General features: G+C 38.3%; 1 protein-coding gene across 5 annotated transcripts in view; it reads right to left on the bottom strand.

The window, feature by feature from the left end:
* Positions 1–24279, bottom strand: part of LOC129763652 (kinesin-like protein Klp10A) — a 135579-nt gene that overhangs the window by 8659 nt on the left and 102641 nt on the right. For all 5 annotated transcript variants that reach the window (XM_055762901.1, XM_055762902.1, XM_055762900.1 and 2 more), the window contains 3 exons: positions 1757–1851; positions 1155–1687; positions 833–1079 (listed from right to left, as the gene is read on the bottom strand). In XM_055762901.1, coding sequence (XP_055618876.1) covers positions 833–1079; positions 1155–1687; positions 1757–1851 — 875 coding nt within the window. The remainder of the gene's footprint in view (positions 1–832; positions 1080–1154; positions 1688–1756; positions 1852–24279) is intronic.

Genomic DNA, 24279 nt, shown 5'->3' with positions numbered 1-24279 from the left:
AAGCTCAATATCGTCAACGCGAATTGAATGAATGAGCATTTAGGATAGTACTGAGAGATATTTTTTTCTTTTACTCCAGTATCTCATTTCTAGGATGACAGCTTTATATACATTTTGCAGATTCTATATGAAGTACAACGTAATTGAGATCATGTAATATGTAATGCAGGACAAACAGAATTAGCCAATTTGATAGACGTTATGTCCCAAAAGGGCAATGCTACACATCTTGAATCTTTGACAACACGAAAAATTAATTTGAAGTCTGACTAGGAGGTCCATGCCAGGAGGGCCAAGAAGGCCAAAACGAACCGGGTATTTCACCATCAGATTATCACAGGTTCAGGTCCCTGCAAAGATGTTCTGGGAGGATGGTTAAAGATTGTGGAACAAAACTGTGCGTATAAGACTGAGTAAAAAATTATGCTTTTGTTTCCCCAAAATTCGGCACGAACTTTCTGGACATTGGGTTGGGTTGAACTATCCTGATTTCTTCCTGATTTTAATTTCATTCTTCATGATTTTTGAAAAATATAGTTGGCAACCCTACATGCAACTCTTTTTCAAACCGCACATCACATTCAAGGTCAATAGAGCAGCCGGAACTCTTGGAACTTTGTCGACCTTGCACCATGATTATTAGTGTAATTCTGATGAAATAATGTCATAATCGTTTTCTGAAGTGTCCCAATGGATTGGCATCAGACTTTCAACGACATGTAGATTTAAAAAGCTCGCAAAGATTTAATGAAAACACAGACATTGCGATGAAAGTTTTCCCCCTTTGAATCGAAAGTGTGCTACTTGAATAAAGAAACAATATTGAACCTACCTTTCCACTGTAGATCTCGAAAAAGCTTGCCGACACCACCAGACTGAGGTGGTTGTACTTGGCGCTGTGCAGATAGGCGAACACGTCCTTCGCAGCCATCGCGTAAATACCATTTTTGCAGTCCTGAACCTTGCCATTGAAATCACCACCCATGGTGTGGGTTTTACCGGAACCAGTTTGGCCATACGCGAAACAAGTGGCCATGCCACCTTCGAAAATCGTTTGTACAAGAGGTTTTGCCGTGTATCTGAATTTAAGGAAAAAAAACATCAATGAATATCATTGGATCAAATGTCCAATGTAAACGCTGTGTAATCCTCACTTATAAACCAACTCGTTGCTGCAGCTATCATCGAATGCGTAGTCAAATCGGAAATTATGATTTTCCAGGAATTTGGTCAAATCCACCTTAGTCTTGGGCTCGTGTACGATCAGCGTATCTTTTGTGGGCACACAAATCACGTCCAACTCTTTGCGCATGACTTCCTTCCGACTGAGGGGCCTCTTCCGTACGCACACCGTTATCTGATGGTCCTCGATAGCCTGTCCATCCAGCAGTGGCCGGAAGTCGATCTGGCTCTGATACTCGCGGATCATCGCTGCCAGCTCCCAGTTGGGATTTCCCGGATCCAGATTCATAAGGGCATTCTTCTCCTCTCGTATAACCGCTTGTTTCGCTCGCCGCTTCTCGCGGTTTTCCTTCAGCCGTTCCACTTCCTTGACGACGTACGATCGACGAGGATTCGATGCAGCCGTAGCTAGTGCTGCAACTGCCGCCGGTTGCGGAGCGACCTGGGGAGCGGCGGCGGCGGCGGTTGGTTGGGTTGCCATCGACATTCTGCTGATGGGTTGTGCCTTCAAAATGGAGGAAAAAATATTTCGGGATTAAAAAAAGCAAGGCTTGCTTAAACTCGATTGATTTACCTTTGCTTGTTTCGCCTTTTGCGGAGGAATGTTTTCCGACTGATCCTGACCGTTGATGCTCGGAGCCAGCGAAGTTCGTGCTGTTCGAGCAGCTCCTGAAACGATTATTAAGAGAGAGAGAAAAAAACTGTCAAAACTTTGAACAAAGCACGCACACACATAGTGAACAAATATTGTTAAGATCATTTCACCAGGAAGCATTCGTTCCGCAGGCACCAGCAACTCTTCCTGGCACTTCGCCGATTTGTGTTTTGTCACATCCTTGATGCACGCCTTATGGATCGCAGGAATCTTCATGTCTCCGTTAATACACGAACATATGAAGGAATACATCACACATAATCACTGCACTAAGCCCCCGAGCGAAGATTACATCAATCTTCGCAGCCTATTTTGGGTTTGAGTGTAAGTCCTCCGAAAATCCTTACTCCGCCACGCGAGGCGCACTTCAACTGTATGCTGGTCTGGAAGTCAGCCGCAGACTGAACGGGGCTTAACCGACCAACGCTTCAGCAGAGTTTTCATTGCAGCAGCAGTGGAAAGCCAGAGGAAATGGGAAAGAAAGCCTTCGGTAATTATGCTTTTCTTCGCTCCGTACGCTTACACTTACGCCACAAATTTCGACTGCGTTCATTCATCGATTGGTTACGCGAACGCGATTGGGCGAAAATTGCGAGACGACGACGAGATCAGCTGTGCAAAACAACAATGCACTTTCGGTGGTTCGGTGGTGTATGGAGAAGGAAAGGAGGGCGCTGTTGTAGTTAGAGCGAGGAAAGGTAAGCGAACTATTACGTTAGAAGGTTGCAGGAAGTTGCCGTTAGCTCACAACAGCTAGAAGAGACCGAGTAAAAGGTAGGTCGCTCAAGAATCGAGAATGGTAATCTATCAGATAATAAGCTGCAAGTAATCGCCCCAGAAAGCCGACATGACAAGGTTTCTTTGCAATTTGTTTTCACTAGCTAAATAGCACAAACTTGAAGGACGAAATGGAAACAAAAAGGGATTGATTCGCGAGTTAAATCCAACCTTCAACAGGTTGGGGTTCAACAACTCGGTATCGGCGTCTGTTTGACTCCTTGTTTCCTACTGTTTGAACTCAATTTTATGCCAAATGAAAGAAGTGTTGCATCAATGACCCGGTGAAGTGTGAAAAATAACACCCGGTAATTATTAACTGCAAACGCCATTGGATGTGGGCAACACAAGAAAACCCCAACGCGAGTAAGAGGTGATTGGGTGGCATTCATTCGGAGTAGTTTTCTTATTTAATAAATTATCATGGATGAAAAAGTATTGTGTCGGAAAATCGATCAAGAGCCATGAATTTCAGCGAAAGTAATCATCACTGGCGCCTTTTTAATCGTTATTGTCTGGTCAAGCTTTATAAAGTTTCACGTCGTGATAAACAATCCTTTCTCTTGCTGTCGATTGAGTTTGGGGATTATTCATGAAGCAAACCGTAATTTCCCCATTCTGAATCGATGCGAAAAGTTCAGTTATCCGCCGGGAGAGCGTACGCTAACCAAAGTATGCACCAGAAGGTTGTTTTGCATCGGTTTGAACATCTATGTGTGCGAAATTGCTTCCTGTAATTGACCTGGTCTATTTGTAGTTTTCTGATACTTTCCGATAACAGTCTTTTTTTCTTGTTAGCAGTTTTAAGGGTCGTATCGATTTCATCCTATATCTAAACGTATTTTTACAATACGATTACAATCACTTATTATTTAAATTAAATTTGATCAGAATTAAAGAATTTAAAAACTATTTTAACCAGGGTGTCGACCCAAAATCCGAAAAAAATATTCCATGATATTCACTGAATTTCCAATAATTTTTCAGAAAAAAATTCAGATGTAGATTGTAGATGTAGATTAATTATCAAATTCTGTACTAGTACTTTAGCTGTGGTACCTAAAATAAAGGGTGTGTCACATCAAATTGCATCACGGAAAAAACGCTGTAGAAATTCGCCCAGTAGATCGATCCTTTTGAAATTTTTAGACAGTAAAATAAAAACTATTAAACAACTTTTGGCATTTTCTTTTTATTCATACTTCGAGCCCAAGCTCGTATGCTCGCACCTTCCTCTTTACCCCGTCCATAAGGTTCTGTACAACGTCAGGTTGTAGTTTTTTTTAACAGAAATCCATTTTCTCTTGAAGTCCGCCTCCGATTTGACAACTTTTGGGTTCTTCCGGAGGGCCTGCTTCATAATCGCCCAATATTTCTCTATTGGGCGAAGCTCCGGCACGTTGGGCGGGTTCATTTCCTTTGGCACGAAGGTGACCCCGTTGGCTTCGTACCACTCCAACACGTCCTTTGAATAGTGGCACGAAGTGAGATCCGGCCAGAAGATGGTCGGGCCCTCGTGCTGCTTCAATAGTGGTAGTAAGCGGTTCTGTAGGCACTCCTTAAGGTAAACCTGCCCGTTTCCGTTTCCGCAAGAGCAGATCGCTTGCCACACCATGTACTTTTTGGCAAACTTGGATAGTTTCTGCTTGCGAATCTCCTCCGGAACGCTGAATTTGTCCTCTGCGGAGAAGAACAACAGGCCCGGCAGCTGACGAAAGTCCGCTTTGACGTAGGTTTCGTCGTCCATTACCAGGCAATGCGGCTTCGTCAGCATTTCGGTGTACAGCTTCCGGGCTCGCGTCTTCCCCACCATGTTTTGCCTTTCGTCGCGGTTAGGAGCCTTCTGAACCTTGTATGTACGCAGGCCCTCCCGCTGCTTGGTCCGTTGGACGAATGAACTTGACAAATTCAGCTTATTGGCGACATCCCGGACCGAACTTCTCGGATCACGTCTAAACTGCTTAACTACGCGCCTGTGATCTTTTTCACTGACGGAGCATCCATTTTTGCCGTTCTTCACCTTCCGGTCGATGGTTAGGTTCTCGAAGTATCGTTTTAGTACTCTGCTGACCGTGGATTGGACGATTCCCAGCATCTTACCGATGTCCCGATGTGACAACTCCGGACTCTCGAAATGAGTGCGCAGGATTAATTCACGATGCTCTTTTTCGTTCGACGACATTTTTCCAAATTTACGAAAAATTGACAGTGAAGCATGTCCAACGTGATCTATACACTCTTATCTGATTATAAGCGAAATCTGAAGATATCATTCCTAAAAATTAAATTTCTACAGCGTTTTTTTCGTGATGCAATTTGATGTGACACACCCTTTATTTAGTTAGCTTATATAATGAAATTGAAGAACATCTATCGATATCCTCCTATAAATGGATTGTTTGTGATTTTTAATTGACATAAACGACGACTGAGAAATGTCATAAAAGATTTTAAAAAATGGATTCATTGATACAGTTCAAAGTTATCTTGAAGGAGTCTTAAACACTTGTACAAAATGAGTCATGTTCATTTTAATACGGATCAATTTCATGAAACTCTTACGATTTTAATGAAATGCTACATTTTACAATCTTTCGGTTTCCTTCTGTGCGTTTTCCAAAATTTTCTTCGTTTCACCTCCAGGAATTTCGCTTCTGCTTCCCTTAGCTGTTTCATAACTTTGATTCATACGACGCATATGACTTCCGACTTTCCTTGTCTTCAAGATAAAGAGAAGCTCAACATTTTTATTGATGCCATCCTTCCAAAGTGAAGTATAGCATCATGAACTTGTCGCACAGCACAACCGTTCCCTCCCTCATGTTTCCATAAAAACATTCGCTTTTAATGGAAAAGCCCTCTCAACGTTGGGGTTTCCACACGAGAGACAGAAGATCAACTCCTTCTCTTCTTCATCCCGATATCTGACATCTGAGATCCATCTGCAGCCTCAAATGCAGATGCAGCATCAAATGGACTAACAACGCTGGTCACTATGTACAAGTCCGACTCGATTATATACAGACTCGATTATATGTAATTCGATTATATACAATTTTGGACTCGATTATATACAGTTTGGAGATATTTTTTTTAATTTCAAATATGGCTTATTTCAAGAAGAAATGTAACCTTTCAACGTTAAGGTGGCTATTACATGTACAGGCTATTACATGTACAGTGGGGTAAAAATCGTGATTTTTGAAGGTTTTGCTTGAATTTTCACCAGGAATTGTTTATATCGATATTGCAGCCAAATTAAGGAAGATAGAAGTGGGGCGCCAAGGGACAAATTGTAGAGCGGTTAAAGAACTTCAATTTAATTGATAGAAACAATCTAGTTTATTATAAATTTTTAGGATAAAATAATTAATAACACATTAAAAATTGTTAACTTTTAAGTTTTTCACTTCCAAAATATTATTAAAATCCACTAATTTAGATGTTCCACTAATATATCCTGTACTAAATTTTCTCATCGTTCAAATGAAAGCATCGTAAACCTCTTCCGTAGCGAACTCTTTAATGTAGAGCCGGAGCGCAAAACGGGAGCGAAAACGGACACCAAGATCATGTACGAAGTGAAGGAGAACCCGAAGGCAATTGTTCAGAAGATCCAGGAAACCCTTCAGCTATCAGTTCCCGGTCGAGCTGTTTGTCGCCGTCTCGTAGCACAGGGGTTGAATAGCAAAGTTGGTTGGAAGCGCCTATTTATCAGCAAGGCAAACAAAGCCAAAAGGTTCAAGTTTACTAAGCAGCATGCCGACACCCCACTAGAACTGTGGTAAACGCTTCTCCGGACGGACGGTTCAAAATTCGAAAATTGTTAAACCGAAAGCGGCGGGTCCGTGTGGGTGAGACGCTCCAAGACATGGGGGATAAAATATCCACATCCTGCGGTTGAATTTAGAGATTTCACTAATCCAAAGAGCCTTGAAGAGAAGTTTGCATTCCTGCAGGACAACGACCCGAAGGATATTGCCAAGAACAGTCTTTCTTCCGGTCTTGTCGGATCAAACCTCTGTAATGACTCCACAAAGCTCGGACCCCGTCGAGAATTCGTGGGCGATTTTCGATTCCAGTGTTGATGAAACTAGTGTTACCAATAAAAATAACCATGTAGAAGGTCCTGCAAGAAAATGCAACCCGAAGCAACAGACAAAAATGTTTTTTGCAAAGTTGGTGTATTCAACCTCCTCTCCTGGACTAAACGGCAGCGCCTTGGACTTAACGCTACCCATCAAATTCTGTGCAACACTTGCGCCATCTTACTTACAAACTTTGATCCACTCTTTCTTAAAATTCTGGTTGTTTTTCAATACCTTCCCTGTTTTCCGGAGCATGCCCTTCATAATAGCTCAGAACTTTTTAATTGGGCGAAGTTCTGGAGAGTTTGGCGGATTTGCCTCCTTCGGTACAAACACAACATCGTTGGCTTTATACCACTCCATCACCGGTTACGCGTGATGGCACGATGCCAGATCTGGCCAAACAGAGTGTCACCTTCGTGGGACCGGAGGAAGGGCAGCAGGCGTTTCTGGAGGCATTTTTTATATATTCGCCGTCTTCGCTTTTCTTCTGCTGTCAGCTCACCGCCGGGTCGCCTTGGTCTCCTTTAATTTTACCACACGGGACACGGTCGAAATTGGAAAAAAAAATGGTCGATTCTCAGCTTTTTCGCGGTCCTCCTGTGGGACTGACCTGGATTTTCCACAACCGCGTCCATAATTTTTTGCCGAAGCACTTCTTGCTTATAAGCCACTTCGATAACCACTTGACAGATTGTGACGAAATTACGTTACACTCCAAACTAGTGTTATCTAAAATGTCATCAATGTTTACCCATACAATAAAAAGTTATACACAAAAGAAGTGTTGCATTTTTCTCCGAGTACAATCTTCATGTAGTGCGATCAAATCCATATTAAAGATCGAAAAGCAACAAAATGGCTGATAACTTCAAATATTTGGTTGGGCAAAAAGTTATCCATTATTTTCTCGTCGGCTGGCTTTAGTGATCAATATCTCGCGTAATATCGATCATACAATTTGAAGTTTATACTCGTTGTAAAGGTGGCAATTCACACTAAAAAATTCATTTGTTGTTTTTTGTTTGTTCCATTCAGTTGTGAGTTACAGGGTGTTAACAATGGAGGTCAACAAAGAGTGAATTTGGTACATTTTACAATTTTTAATTTATAAATGCTAAAATGCAAGCCAGGCTGATGAAACTGTGATTGATTTTTATGGTGCCGATACGGAAACAGTAAAATACGTCCAATTTAATTTATTTTCAAAAAATGTTTTTTTTAAATTTGTTTTCAGGACAAATTAACCATTTGAAGCTAGCGATTGACCAGAAACGTTCAGAAATGGCCAACAGAAGAGATGTTATGTTCCATCCGGACAACGCAAGGCCACACAATTCCGAGAGCTGGATTGGGATGTTTTAATGCAACCACCATATAGTTCGGACCTGGCACCAAACGATTATCACCTTTTTATTGTATTGGAAAATTTCCAGAGTGATAAGAAATTGGGATCAAGAGAAGATTGTAAAAATCTATTGCTATGGTTTTTCGCTAATAAAGACCAAGACCTTCATGATAGAGACATTATGAAGCTAGAATTAGCCTTTAGAATGGCAACAAATTTTCCAACAAAACGGTGTAGAGTAGTGCGGGGCAAAGGTGCGCACGGGGCAAAAGCATTGGCCTTTTTGAAGCAAACAAGCATAAAAATTCGACAACAGTGCACTCATTTGATACATTATTACACCTGCAGCTCACACATATAAACATGATACATTTCATGAAATTGGCAAAAAGTTATGAGGTAAAAAGAGTTTGGCGTTGTTTTGATCTAATTTTTGTCAAATTTTGGGGATGACGATTTACTTACCCAAAATAACTGGAAAGTTCGAAACTACACCGTCAAGGAAACCTTCATTCTATAGTAGACGATAGTGCGTATTTGTTTTTGTAAAAAAATCAAGAGCTTTTTAAAAAAAATCGAGTAGTTCAAAAATTGCTAGTGGGGCAAAAGTTCACACCAGCATTTTGCTCTCAAAAAAAAAATAATAATAAAATGTTTTCAACCAAATTTTTAACGGGATCTACAAGAAGAAAATTGATTTGAAGAAATGCACTCCAGAAATGCTGTCGGGTCGACAGAGGCTTCGGGAGGCGTCTTGAAGCGTTGGATTGCGGCAGACTTCGGTATTTCTGAATCAGTTCTGAGGAAGAGGCTCATACCAGTAAGTGATTTATGATTTGAATCTTTTTTCATTGACACTTCTACTTTAACTGGAATGTGCCAGCGAACTCCTAGGGCGATTCAGACCAGAATTTACGAGCGAGCAGTCTGAGGATCTGGCGAACCATTGCAGAGCACTGGACAAAGCTTTCTATGGTATGAGTCTCAAAAATATGAGGCACCCGTCGTTTGATTTTGCGGAAGCCACAACCTCCAGCACGAATTCAACCAAGTTGAAAAACTGGCAGGAAAGGGTTGAGATTCTAGCTTCATGAGGAACCATCGTCTGTCTCTTCGAACCCCAAAACAGCGCAACGAAGCAACAGCGCTCCAAGGTAAAGCGTCGGAATCCTCAAAACCGAAATCCAAGATGAGGAAGAAAAATAAACAATTGCTTCAAAATAATTCAAAATGAAATTCAAATGAAAATTGTTTTTATTTTCACCATGCATTCATTTCAATAACGGTTAAGTTTCAGTTATGTTTATGTTTTCACAATGGATTTCAAATAAATAAAAGTTCCAAATAAATCAAGTGAAAGTAACTATGTATTTATTTGTTACTTGTATTTATGTATTATTTATGTATTTATTTGTTGCACTTGATCTATAAAAATAAAAATGATTTGGTGTCCGTTCCTCACGATTTAACTCAAGAACGGAGCAACGGATTCAAACAGCCAATATTAGGATTGATGCGTCTTAGCCTACATCAGGTCTATACGTCAAAAAGACATTATATACCGCGAGTATAGATTACGTACATAAAAATAGTTTCAGTGGGAACTTGAATGCTCGAAATGATTCATATCAATATATCAATTGTGGGTGGGACGAAGTTCGCCGGTTCAGCTAGTTTGACAATAAAAGGAATTCTGTTTCAAATGTTGGACATTTTTAGATATCTTATATTGTCAGTCTCCAACCTCCCAAAAATTTCCACGTGGTATGTTCGACCATAACACCCACCCATCTCCACCCATAAAATATCATACAACAACACCCTCCTCCCCACAGGGTGGTGCCTACACACTCTAGTAATGATGCTCCTCCCACTGGTGATGCTAAAGCAATTATTTTTGTTACAAGTTACCTCAGAAGTACAATTCAATAAGTGCGCACTTTTGCCCCGTACAGTGCGCACTTTTGCCCCGTACAGTGCGCACTTTTGCCCCGTACAGTGCGCACCTTTGCCCCCACTATGGGGCAAAAGTACGCATTTGTCTTTTTATATTCAAATGTTGCACTTGATCTATAAAAATAAAAATGATTTGGTGTCCGTTCCAAATTAGGATTGATGCGTCTTAGCCTACATCAGGTCTATACGTCAAAAAGACATTATATACCGCGAGTATAGATTACGTACATAAAAATAGTTTCAGTGGGAACTTGAATGCTCGAAATGATTCATATCAATATATCAATTGTGGGTGGGACGAAGTTCGCCGGTTCAGCTAGTTTGACAATAAAAGGAATTCTGTTTCAAATGTTGGACATTTTTAGATATCTTATATTGTCAGTCTCCAACCTCCCAAAAATTTCCACGTGGTATGTTCGACCATAACACCCACCCATCTCCACCCATAAAATATCATACAACAACACCCTCCTCCCCACAGGGTGGTGCCTACACACTCTAGTAATGATGCTCCTCCCACTGGTGATGCTAAAGCAATTATTTTTGTTACAAGTTACCTCAGAAGTACAATTCAATAAGTGCGCACTTTTGCCCCGTACAGTGCGCACTTTTGCCCCGTACAGTGCGCACCTTTGCCCCCACTATGGGGCAAAAGTACGCATTTGTCTTTTTATATTCAAATAGGTTTTTTGCAACTACAACTACAATTAACGCGGTTTTTTTACGCGGATTTTTCAATTAACGCGGTTTTTTTTACACGGTGCCCGCGTAAAAAAAGACCAGTGCAACATCACATCTCCCCCTCAGCTCACATTTTTCTCTCATGTTCCCTCAGAGCAAATTACGGTAATTAGTGCTTGTAACGGAGTTTAGCGCTTAGTGGCGCACCTTATCACGATTCTTACGTGGATTTTAGGTGTTGGGTAACGGGGAGCTCGCCGGGCGGTACAACGGGACGGGGTTTTTACGGGCAGCTATTCGTGAATGTCTTTCCCTGTCTACTTAGCTCAGGACGGTCCAACAGTGGTACTGCACGTGCATCGGCAGAAGAGTGTACAAATTACTAGGCAATCTTCTAGCAACAGCAGATGACCTCATTCGTGAGGAAAACCGAACTATAGCTACCAGTAACCAACGAAATTGCAGAAAAAAACTACTAATATTTTTTTACGCGGATTTCGAATTAACGCGGTTTTTTTTACGCGGATTTTCTAATTAGCGCGGTTTTTTATGCGGTACGTATCCCCCGCGTAAAAAAAAACCTGGGTGACTTCATTTACTAGTGTCGCAAATTCGTCAATGTATTCGTTCAATGTTTGTTCGTCAAATGTATGAAACATCGAGACTTACTGTTTTCTTTATTTTTTTTTATCAAAAAATAATTTTTGCATAGGGTATTTTATCATTTTTTATGCGAGCAGACATCTCTTTCTGTTTTCTTTTCTCAATTCATTTGGGATTGTGCAAAAAAAAATCATACGACGTCAATGGGGATCAAACCAAGGCCGGCTGGAATGCAAAACTGTTTTACACGACCACGCCATCCATGTAGCTGCCAGTGAAGATATACGGAAGCGCGATAATATTACACCTCATCATAAAATGAAGTTGGAAAGTGTTTTCCAAGAGGATAAAGAAGAACATGGACGAGAATATATCTTTCTCTGTCTGGGCCGTGTATTTGGCAAACTATACGAAAATCTTTCAAATGCTTTCATTTAAATGTGTATCCTGTTTCGCTCGCTCATATTGGCATATTGGATTTCAGACACAGAAGAAATCCAGTATGCCAATATATATTGGATTTCTGTCTGTCTGATTCTTATGGACTGGGAAACTACTGAACCGATCGACATGAAAATTGGTATGTAGGGGTTTTGGAGCCGGGAAGGTTTTCATGATAGTTTGAGACACCTCCCCCTTCTCTAAGGGGGGGCTGCCATACAAATGAAAGACAAATTTCTGCATTTCTCGAGAAAGAATTAATCAAGCAAACGAGACCAAATTTGGCATGTGAAGGTTTTAGGGTACAAGTGAAACACAAATTTCTGCATTACTCGAGAATTAATCAAGCAAACGAGACCAAATTTGGCATGTGAAGGTTTTAGGGTGCAATAAATGTTTTTACGGTGGTTAGACACTCCACCCCCCTCTCTAAGGGGAGACTCCCATACGAATGAAACACAAATTTCTGCATTACTCGAGAATTAATCAAGCAAATGAAACCAAATTAGGCATATGGAGGTTTTAGGGTGCAATAAATGTTTCTATTGTGGTTAGACACTCCACCCCCTCTCTAACGTGGGGCTGCCATACAAATGAAACACAAATTTCTGCATTACTCGAGAATTAATCAAGCAAACGAAACCAAATTTTTCATGTGAAGATTTAAGAGGGCACGGGGAGGGGAGCGGTCTGTCTTTATTCTGTCATATTTTCTGTATCAAACATTTATTCCATGTAACGGAGAAACATGTTGTTTGCAAGTGGTTGAAAAATCTTGAACTAGAATTGTGTCTGAAAATAATCTGATATTATAATGATGAATTTTGTTAGAAATACTAGGATTTTTTTAGTGAAAGGTAAATTCAACGGGTTTGATTCGAAGATCAATCAATGGCCAGTTCTGCGATTGGACTCATGAACTTGCGCATAGTAAGAAAATGAAATGTTTGATAACAAAAAACAAATTTTGGGCGGGACGAAGCTTGCCGGGTCAGCTAGTATATTATACAAATGATATACATGTATTAGGGAGTAGAACATTCTCTGTTATTTTTTAGCTCATTTAATGTAATAAATCGGGATGCCATAACATCTGCTAAAAAAACTTTGGGTGTAGTGTATATATTAATCATATAAACTAGAATTATTTCTGTGCGACTGAAATGACATGTTCGGTCATTCCGATTGATTTTAGAAGAGTTCTCTAGATTGACAATCTCAGTCGTCGTGATTTGAAAAAATACGATACAAAATAGTACGATACATTATCATTTCGAATCGTTGTTCAAAAATTGTTTATGCTAGAGTATCATATAATCGAAAAAGCGGTTTCCAAGATTACGAGATCACTACTTGTTATTCGTGGCAATAGCTTTAGGCTTTCTTGGACCATACTCATATCACCTGTCAGTTCTAGTTTTTCAAAGCTGTACTTTGGAAATAAACATGATAAGATCCTCCAAAAACTTATAAACTTATCACTTTACAATAAAATATTTGCTGTGATATAAAACGAGTGAGTGCGGAATTTATATTTTTTCAAACAAATTTTGCTATCAACAGCTTGAATCACAATATGTTTCATACTAAATTTTAAACATCATGTATTGAACACTTTTTTCTTCATCAATTATGCTTCACAACCTGTAGGTAGGTGTGATCGGGATAAACAGCCTTAACTTTCGATATTTGTAAATCCTTATTGAAACTATCTTTTCAGATCGAAGCAAATCTTCCGAATATAAATAACCTTATTACCACAACAAATGATCCCTATTTTGGATTTTGGTAAAACTGGATCTACTGAAAAACGCGATTGGAAATTTCTTCCGTTAAAAACTATACGAAAAAAACGGTGATCCTTATATGGGTATCCAGCCAACACTACACACAAATTTGGATACTTTTCCGTAATGAGTCACAACGCTCGCTCGGCATATGATGATTTATAAACAACCTCAAAGTTGAATTACCTCCAAAACCAGTGAATTAACTCCCACGCATACAGACTGGCAGGACGGTTGACAAACACGGTTAATATATTATGTATTCACGAAGGGACAATTCGTCACACACTTGTCTCAAAATTTCGAATCGATTATTATCAGTTATTCTCTCTCTCTCTCTATCACACTCAGGAAAAAATTGAAATGCGTTGCAAACAAAATCCAACGGTAGGCGACGATAGGGAAAAATATGAGTCCTATCCGTATTTTTCCGCGGCAGGAGCAGGAGCAACAGCAACACATACGCTCGTTGCGACGATCGACACGCGAGTGGGACCCATTGTATTCCGATGTAGTCCTAGCCATATAAAACACCCGCAAGGACTACTTGCAACTAGTATTACGGCGTCTTGTTGTAAATGTGTGCTAGGCCGCTAGGGGGATAGGAGGCATTACTGTTGCAATAATAGCGCGCTTGCTAGCGCACATATCGGACGAGACACGTCGTTGTTTGTAACTAGTTCACACAGTAGGTAATTAATGGAACAACAAAGAATGGTCGCCATTAAAAAAGAGGCATAAAGCGACAAATTTGAAAAGTTTTATTACAATGTATATATCCTGCCTACATCGTTGCTGAGAACCTCGCCTGTTGCTGGAAACTAGTTGGCAGCTCATGGCAAGGAACATTTCGTGGATTATTACGAAATGGAAACGCGTTGAACGGGAAGAACGTAAATTTTTAGCTGCTTCTTTCTTCCCTTGAGCTAGTAGCCACCTACCAGATCATGACAACGGAGCTCATCCTGAGACACAGAATTCGTATCGCGGTTGACCCAAAACGGGCAGAATATTAGCTAGTGAACATCACCGATGGGATTGAAATTAGGGCATGAAGGAAGGAAACATTTCCGCGCTGCGCCCCCTATACTCTTCCCCCATTAGAATGTATGCGATTTCTGGTGACCGTGGAAACAAACAGCTTCAAACACAATGAAATTGTGCATATATGATGGAGAGTGGCGAGTATGGAACAGCAGAAAGCAAAAAAAAAATGCGGAAAATTTATACACATTTACGCTAGGTCCTAGGAGTAAGGCGTTTGAAGAATGCGCGAGGCGAACGGTAACTCCCATTTGCGGAAGTTTGCGGCGGGTGGAAGGACATTGCGATAGTTCCTTTGATTTCGATAAGGAAAGTTGAATATCTACACTTTTGCCGATTAGACAAGAGATAGAAAATAGTTCAGTGGGTTATGATTTCCTCGGCTTATCCGATTATCGGATTACGCACAGTAGCTTCGATTTGAAAGAAACATTACACATGCATTTCTTAGGAAACTTAGTTTTCTTCATTTTTTTCAAATGGCGTATATGTGAATTATATTTAAAAAAATATAAGTTGGAATTTGTTTAAGAATAAATTGTAGTGAACTAATAAAGCTTTGTAAACAAGAGAAAACAAATTGAAAATTAACAGACAAAAACCATTCTTTGTTTTTTTCTTCATATTTGGAAAACCTGAGATCATAGCTGAGTTTTGATCGCATTTCCAGAATGGAAAATTTTCGAAAAAAAAATCTTCCAAATCAACCGTTAAGTGACTTTTTTCAATCTCAACAAATTGCAAAAACGATGAAGTAATTTTATTCTAGTGATCATTCCAAACCATGAAGCTCATAATAATACTTCCTAAAAGCAATCGTTTTCGAGATACTTCAAATTTAAGTTTAGAGAAAGGGCCTGGCCGGGTAAGGGAGTAAAAAGTGCCCCCAAACCAAATCACTAGCTGTAGGCAAATATTGTATAGGATATTTAATAAGAAATTTTGACGGTTCATTTGAACCCCTATGTGGTTTAACATAGGATCTATAGTGAAAACGTACTTTTTCAATTATTTCACGCCATCCTCAAAAGCTTCAATATAAAAATTTGAGAAAAATACTGAATGTGCATCTTACCACGGTGTATCAAGAAAAATTATCAAAAAAAATTAATCAAAAATTTAAGTACTAAAAATATATTGAATTTTTTTTTTTTGGATTTAGAGATTCAGTACTACTCTAATTCATATTTAAATGTGTTCATACGGCTTTTCTACACATGTGTGATTTTTTTCAGTGTTGCGCGGTACAATTTTTTTTTTCTATATTTCCGAAGAGTCTGGCTGGGTAAGGGAGTAAAAAGTCCCCCAAACCAAATCACCCGCTGTGGAAAATATGGATAGGGTACTAAGTCAAACATTTTGGCAGTAGTACCAGATATTTGAGTCCTTATATGGAACACCATAAGATCTATGGTGAAAAATACACCCTTTCGTTTATTTGACGCCATTCTCAATAGCTTTGAGACAAAATATGACATCTTACTAAGGTGTATCGGTCAATATTTTCATCAATTTTTTCATCATAAAATGAAGTACCAACATTTTTTTTTTTTTTTTAAATTTAATTTATTTTCAACTGGCTCAGCAACGTTAAGCATCAATGAGCCGTGTTTATGTATAGGGAAAAGCCTCTGTGAGTAGAACTATGCAAATGTTCTTTCTCATAAAGGCATAAAAACCCTATGATTTTTTCAAGAAATAGAACAATATAAATAATTATACAACAATTCATTATGAAATATTATTTAAGACTTCTTCTTGAGGATTTTTTATAGAGAAAACCACCTCCTTGAAGATTGCGAGCAATTGCGTGCATCTGAGTATTTTTGAGTTCTGAGGAAAATAGTTGAAGAAAAATGAAAACGTTAATAACCATATATTATTGATAAATAATAAAAATATTCATAACAAAAAACAAAAAAGTTGGAGAAGTAAACGATAATCAAAAATAAAAGAAAAATACACACATACTCATACTTGAAAGTGTATGGATTTGAGGAAGTAATAAATCAACATAATTGCATCGAGATTACGAGTAGCCAGAACGTCACGGATCGAAACATTGAGTGGCATTCCCTTTTTGCGAAAATTTTCTATTAAAGATAACCTTTTATTTTGAAATTCAGAGCAATACCATACAATGTGATCAATATCGTGGTAACCTGTACCACAAATACATAGGTTACTATCACTGATGTTAATTCGAAAAAGATGTGCATTCGAGGAATAATGATTAGACATGAGTCTGCACACTACTCGAATGAAATCACGAGAATAATTATATCCTTTGAACCATGGTTTGAGGGAAACTTTAGGAATGATAGAATACAGCCACCGACCTTTATCACTACCATTCCAACTTGTCTGCCAACATTGAAGTGCACGTTCACGAGGAAAATGGAGATATTCATCAAAAGTAATTGGCCTATGAAATAACAGTCCTTCCGTAGCGCCCTTCTTAGCAAGAAGATCAGCTTTTTCATTTCCTGGTATCGAACAATGAGAGGGAATCCATACAAAAGTGATATTAAATGATCTACTTATCAAAACACTTAAAAGATGTTGGATTCCAGACAAGAAATACGAAGAATATCTAGACCTTACCGAACGAAGTGCCTCTAAAGAGCTGAGACTATCAGAAAAAATGTAAAAATGTTCAGGGGACAAGGTCTGAATATGTTGTAATGCAGTGTATATTGCAGCCAATTCCGCAACAAACACCGAACAGGGTAAACTAAGCTTACGGAATATGGAGAAGTTAATATTAAATACCCCAAAACCTGTGGAACCATTAAAACTAGATCCATCAGTAAAAAAAATTTTGGTTGAGTCAATATGTTTATATCTTGACAAGAAAATTGCAGGCATGACTATTTGGCGGAGATCACTGGAAATACCACTCACATAAACTTTCATTGATAAGTCAAAATTAATAGAAGGATTGAACAAAATTGAAGGAATGGTCTGGAAACCAAGTAAAGCAGATGGGCTTTCCAGGGTCAGAAATTCAAGATATAGCGACATTCGCTTAGATTGAGTGCCTAAGGTTAGCATTTTTTCAAAGTTTGTTATCACTATCGGATTGAGTGTTTCACAACGTATCAAAAAACGAAATGATAACTCGAAAAAGCGCACAGAAAGAGGAAGGATACCAGCAAAAATTTCTAGGCTTTATTGTATGTGTTGACTGCATACATCCTAGAGCAATACGCAAACAGCGATATTGGATCCTTTCCAGTTGCATAATATGGGTACGGGCAGCGGACCTGAAGCAAAAACTTCCATACTCCATAACAGATAGAACGGTTGTTTTATACAACCTAATCAAATCGACGGGATGCGCCCCCCACCAAGTCCCTGTTATGGATCGGAGAAAATTTATTCGTTTCTGACATTTTTGTTTCAAGTAACCTATGTGTTTACCCCATGTGCCTCTAGAATCAAACACAACTCCTAAATACTTGAATGACGGCGAGTGCCTAATTGTTCTATCCAAAAGTTTAAGTTGCAATTGTGCGGGACGGTGTTTTCTTGAAAACACAACCATTTCTGACTTTTCAGAAGAAAACTCAATACCCACTCAACCAAATTATCAAGAGAAATCTGTAAGGGATTATACAGATGAATACTGTCTTTGCCTGTTACCGACACTACACAATCATCTGCATATTGTCTCAAAGTACAGTTTCCTGATAAACAAACATCGATGTCATTTACATAAAAGTTGTAAAGGATTTGACTAAGACATGAGCCTTGAGGAAGGCCCATGTAGCTAATCCGTAAAACTGACGAAGAACCATGGGAAAAACTCATATGTTTTTCACGCATTAGGTTAAACAAAAAACGATTTAATTTTGGAGAAAACCCATTTAGATGAAGTTTTTCAAAAAGAACCTCAATGGAAACTGAATCAAACGCACCCTTGATATCTAGGAACACAGATGCCATTTGTTGCTTACTACACAAGGCTATGTCAACCTCTGATGAAAGCAGAGCAAGACAATCATTAGTTCCTTTACCTCTACGAAACCCGAACAGCGAAGGTGAGAGGAGGTTGTTGGATTCTATCCAGCTGTCTAAGCGACATAGAATCATTTTCTCTAATAATTTTCGAATGCAAGAGAGCATTGCAATTGGTCTATAAGAATTATAATCAGACGCAGGTTTACCAGGTTTCAGAATAGCTATAACTTTAATCTGTCGCCACTCATGCGGAACAACGTTCTGCTCAAGAAAAACATTGAACAATTTTAACAAACGTTTCTTCGCATTATCAGGTAGATTTTTCAATAAGTTGAATTTGATCCTATCTGACCCCGGCGCCGAATTGTTACATGACAGAAGTGCAAACGAAAATTCAGCCATACTGAACGGAGGCGCAATATCATCAGATGTCTCCAAGAAGGGAGGCGGAGCAGGTGCTGAGTCTGGACATATCTTCTTGGCAAAGTCAAAGATCCACCTTTCAGAATATTCAACTTGTTCATTTGAATGAGTTGAATTTCTCATTTGTCTGGCAACTCTCCAAAGAGTGCTCAAGGAAGACTCTCGGGAAAGCCCATTCACAAAAAAATCTGCAATATTCGTTTTGATGAAAATTATACGTCACCTTTATTCCACGGCTTGCTGATGTATGACTTTTTTTTTAAATTAAGTTTTTTTATAAATTAAATTATTTTTTTTTATTTTGAGATTTAGTACTACTCTAGTTTGTATTCAAATTTCTTCCTACGTCCATTTTAGGTATATGTAATTTTTTCCAGAATTTTTAGAGTGTTTTTCGCGGTACAAAAATATATATATATTTTCAGGCATTTCGAAATTTGGAAAAATATATTACTTCGAGACCCAATTTTACTCTAATTTTTATTTAAATGCGTTCGTATGTGTTGTTTTTTTCTACATGTAGCTTAATTTTTTCTTGAATTTCTAAGAGAATCGCGCAGAAAAAAAAATTGTTTTTTGGCCATTGGGCATTTTTCATTTATTTTGAATTTAGAGACCCATTACTGCTCTATTACATTTTAAATTTTGTTTTGCATATGTCTAAACTTTGTCGGTATATTTAGAGCATTGCGCTGTACAAAGATTTTTTTTCTCGTATCTTAAATCATATGAGATTATCTTTACATTGGATTTAGATGGTTTACCAAATTCATAGGAGTCAGCAGTACGATGGAGCTCTGTGAGAAAAAAAAGTCCTTGTAGAAAGATCATTCGAATTAATGAGAAGAACACTTAAAAAATCAGAATTATTTTAATTTTTTTATTTTTATCTTACAATTTTTACAATACATTTACCACGAATACAATAAAATAGTCTATTTCAAGAAAATAAAAATAATAATGCAGACGACGAAGAAAATTATTTTTGTGTCTCGCAATGCTGTCAAAAAAATTACGCCAAATGTAGAAAAAAAACACATACGAACGCATTTAAATAAATATTAGAGCAGAAGTGGGTCTTACAGTTATTTTTTTTCAAAATTTTCGAAATGCCAGAAAATATATACAAATTTTTTGTACCGCGTATTTAATTTTTTTTTATTATTAGATTTTTTTTATGGAAAAATAGTTTGAAGATATTTATCAATACACCTTAGTAAGATGTACTTTCAGTATTATTTCATATTTTAAATATACTTTTAAATAGACAGTCATATTTTTGCCCCAAAGCTATTGAGAGAAAAAAAGGTGCATTTTTCACAATAGATCCTATGGTGTACCATATAAGGACTCAAATATATGGTAGGGGAGAAGGGGGCACATTCGGACACTTTTTTCTCCTTGATTTTTAATGTTTTTTGTAAACTTAAAAAAAAACCTGAATTCATCCTGGTTGTCATTTGGACATCAATGTATCATATGAGCGTGTTAGATGTGTGCGTTGATGCGATTACGAATGGTTTATTCGAATTTTTGAAAATTGCCTTTTTGTCCGAATGTGCCCCATGTGTGGGGCAGTCTCGGACAGTCCTGGGGCACTTTCGGACAACAACAAAAAATTATGTTTATCAACAATTACTTCTTTTTCCTCTTATTTCCAGCATATTCTGCATTTTTCTGTTTATCAGTATTTTTCTGAAAGGAAACTGCTTGCTATGAGAGTCAGTAAAAAATCGTGATTTTGCTCTCTTCCGTTTTCGAGTAGTGGTTCTTCGCGGTGAAGTTTTTGGAAAAGGTTCAACATTTTTCGGTGACAAAGTTGCCAAAGTAAAATCTATCTGTGCTGTAGACGCAATGTTTTGCAGCATTGTTGTATTATCCGATGAGTCAGTTGCTACCTCTGCTCCTGTAGGTGAAATCATTTGAGCGTTCAAAATCCTTGTCCGAAAAAACCTTTCTTGAGAATGGATAACAACCTGTCATTTTGAATCCAGCTAGGATATTACTCAGATTGAAAGAAGCATTATAAGCCGATGCAACTATACCTGAAAGGGCGTGTATAGAAATAGATTTTCCAGGATGGTTGAGTAGCCAATCGTTCTGGGAAACTGAGAGATTTTGCTTAAAAAAGCCCAGAACTGGAACATCCAGCGGTTCTAAGCGATTTGTGACATAAGATGGAAAAGATACATGAATTGTGCAATTTTCCCGGCAATATTCAATTGTTTCCAAAGTGCAATGACTTTTTGATTGATTTTTGTTTTTTTTTTTAAATTGATTCGTTTACGTTGCATTTTGCTACCTTTTTAAAATGTTCCAGAACATTGAGAAACAGTTTTCCCGTTATGCAACCGTTAGTTGGGTAATTAGCAAAGACAATGGACATAGTTGGACCACCTGTGAGCTGGAATCATGAAACGTCCTATTCGAAACTAGTTTCCATCTCATCTTCGTTGATACTGGATCTATCGGTTTTCTTTTTGTAGTTTCGAACCATCATTAGGTCTGAGAATCAGGCAAAACTGATGTTTGTTAGTTAACAAAAATCAGAAAAGAATTTTATGGGGTATTAAACAGTGTCCGAATGTGCCCCGTGAACAATGTCCGAATGTGCCCCACCACCATCCCAAGACAAATAATAATTTTATCTAATAAATAGACCTTCATTTCCCAGTTGTCTGCACGTTTTTTTCATTTCATATTAGTTACTAACTGAGGTGGTGTACTTAAATTTCTAAATCGTTCACAGAGGAATTAGGGAAATACTTACAACTTCAAGCTCAAAAGTTTCGAAACGTGTATGGAAAATGGCACTGTGTTGTTTCCGTAAGTAATAAACGACCAGGAGATGTCAAACCATATGACAGCTGTTGGTGGAAGGGCTGTTAACTTACTTATATTTTCAATTTGGTTGAAAATTGTACCACTTAATTTTTACAAGGGTTGTCAGAAACTGCCCCCGACCGGAAGTGCCCCCCTTTCCCCTACTACTGCCAAAATGTTTTATTTAGTACCCTGTACAATATTTTCCATACAACTGGTGACTTGGTTTGGAGGACTTTTTACTCCTTTACTCAGCCAGACCCTTTGGAAATATAAATAAAAATATTTTTTTGTACCACGCAACACTGAAAAAAATCTGAAAAAAATCACACATATCTAAAAAAGCCGTAGGAACACATTTAAATATGAATCAGAGTAGTACTGAATCTCTAAATCACAAAAAAGAATTTTCATAATTTCAATACTTTTTTAATACTTAAATTTTTGATAATTTTTTTTATATTTTTTCTTGATACACCGTAGTAAGATGTACATTCAGTATTTTTTCAAATTTTTATCTCGATGCTTTTGAGGATGGCGTGAAATAGTCGAAAAACTACGTTTTTCACTATAGATGCTAGGTTAAACCACATAGGGGTTCAAAAAAACCGCCAAAATTTCTTATTTGATATCCTATTACAGTTGGTGATTTGGTTTGGGGGCACTTTTTACTACCTTACCCGACCAGGCCCTTTAAAATTTCTGGTTGACCCTTCTGGTGTTACATTATTATTTTTCAATTATTTTGTGTGTGTAGCCAGTCTTCAGAAAACATGCACACCAACATGCTGCACACGTGTTTAACTTTCATCAGCGCACATTCATAACAAACGCATGTTCTCTCTTGGTACGAAATGTACTCATAGACACGAGAACGTGTTTTGCACATGGCGCAGAATTCAGATACTAAACATCGCTTTTTACTTGTGTGATGCGCGGGGTTTTCAAATTATTTGAAGCCAAATGTCTTCAAATTGCATGAAACGCCGAGAACACTGGGACTCCGTCGTTTTTCTATCTGAAATATCTGATTTTGGACAATTTTTTTTTTTTTGAGATAACAGTAAATCTCGACATTTTATGCAGTTTTAAGAGGTTTGGCATCAAACTTTTTTTGACGTGGGACTACGTCTAACCGGAGTATATGGGGGGTAAAATGAAAACCTAAACACCGAACATGCAGGAAAAAAAGAAAGATTCCGAATGCTTATAACTCGAACATTTCTTACTGTATCGGAAAGATGTTTGCATCAATTGATAGAGAATATTTTTACACTTCTATCACAATTAATAAAATGTTATTTTTCATTAGATAAACAATTGAAAAACTGTAAAATGTTAAGCGTTATCTAAACGCACTAACTGCCTCGTTTTGATTGGTCCGATTTACGGTTTCCCTAACACAGCCATCAAAACCAAGCAGCCTTGGGGAAATCGGAATTGCAAATACATGAAAATATGGGGACTTTTGTTCTTGCTGAAATGTGTTCCCCAACACAGACTTCAAACCCAAGCAGTGTTGGAGAAATCGGCATTGCAAATACATGAATGTCGGGGATATTTTTGTTCCGACTGGAATGTGTTTCCCTAACACAGACGTGAAATCCATGGAGCGTGGGGAAATTTGCTTTGCAAATTCATGCAAGTTGGGGGCATTTTTGTTCCGACTGAAATGTGTTTCCCTAAAACAGAATTCAAATCCATGGAACGTAGGGAAAATTGCATTGCAAATACATGCAGGTCGGGGTTATTTTTGTTTCGACTGAAATGTGTTTCCCCAACACAAACTTCAGAATCAAGATTTCTGAGGAAATTGGCATTGCAAATTCATACAAGGCAAGGGGCATTTTTATTCCGACTGAAATGTGTTTGCCTAAAACATAGGAACCTGGGAAAATCGTGCAGACACTAGAGGCGAATGAACTTTCAGGTTTAAGTCCTCTATATTATAAAAGTAGAAATTGGAGTTGTTGATTCATGCAAGCCTTCTGCATCCACATGTTTTTTTGCACTCCGAAAAGTGTTTTCCTAACACGGATTACAAGAGCGGGTATGAACTCAACGCCTTGGATCGGTTATTCAAGATTGCATTGAAGGATATCCCTTCATATCTTCTGCTCACTGAATTTCTACGTATATCATTTGATGATTAGACAAAATGTTGATAACCATTTGCTGTGAAAACGCCTATTGATTAAACAATATGCGTTCGACGTACATGTCAAAATCGAAACTGAGTGCCTGAAGTTCATCAAATCGATCAAATTCGCGGTTCGAGAAGTACGTACACTTGATAGATGCAAACTTCAGGAGGAAACGAAAAAGGACTGTCATTAAATTTACTTGTAACGAAGAACAATTCGGAATTGCAAATACATGAAAATATGGGGACTTTTGTTCTTGCTGAAATGTGTTCCCCAACACAGACTTCAAACCCAAGCAGTGTTGGAGAAATCGGCCAGGCCCTTTTGAATCATAGATATAACCCATCCATTTTTTTTGCATAAG

Source organism: Toxorhynchites rutilus, chromosome 1 (genome assembly GCF_029784135.1).
Source record: "Toxorhynchites rutilus septentrionalis strain SRP chromosome 1, ASM2978413v1, whole genome shotgun sequence".
NCBI classification, from domain to species: domain Eukaryota; kingdom Metazoa; phylum Arthropoda; class Insecta; order Diptera; family Culicidae; genus Toxorhynchites; species Toxorhynchites rutilus.
The sequence above is the reverse complement of the archived record's forward strand: the minus strand, read 5'-3'. Positions and strand labels throughout refer to the sequence as shown.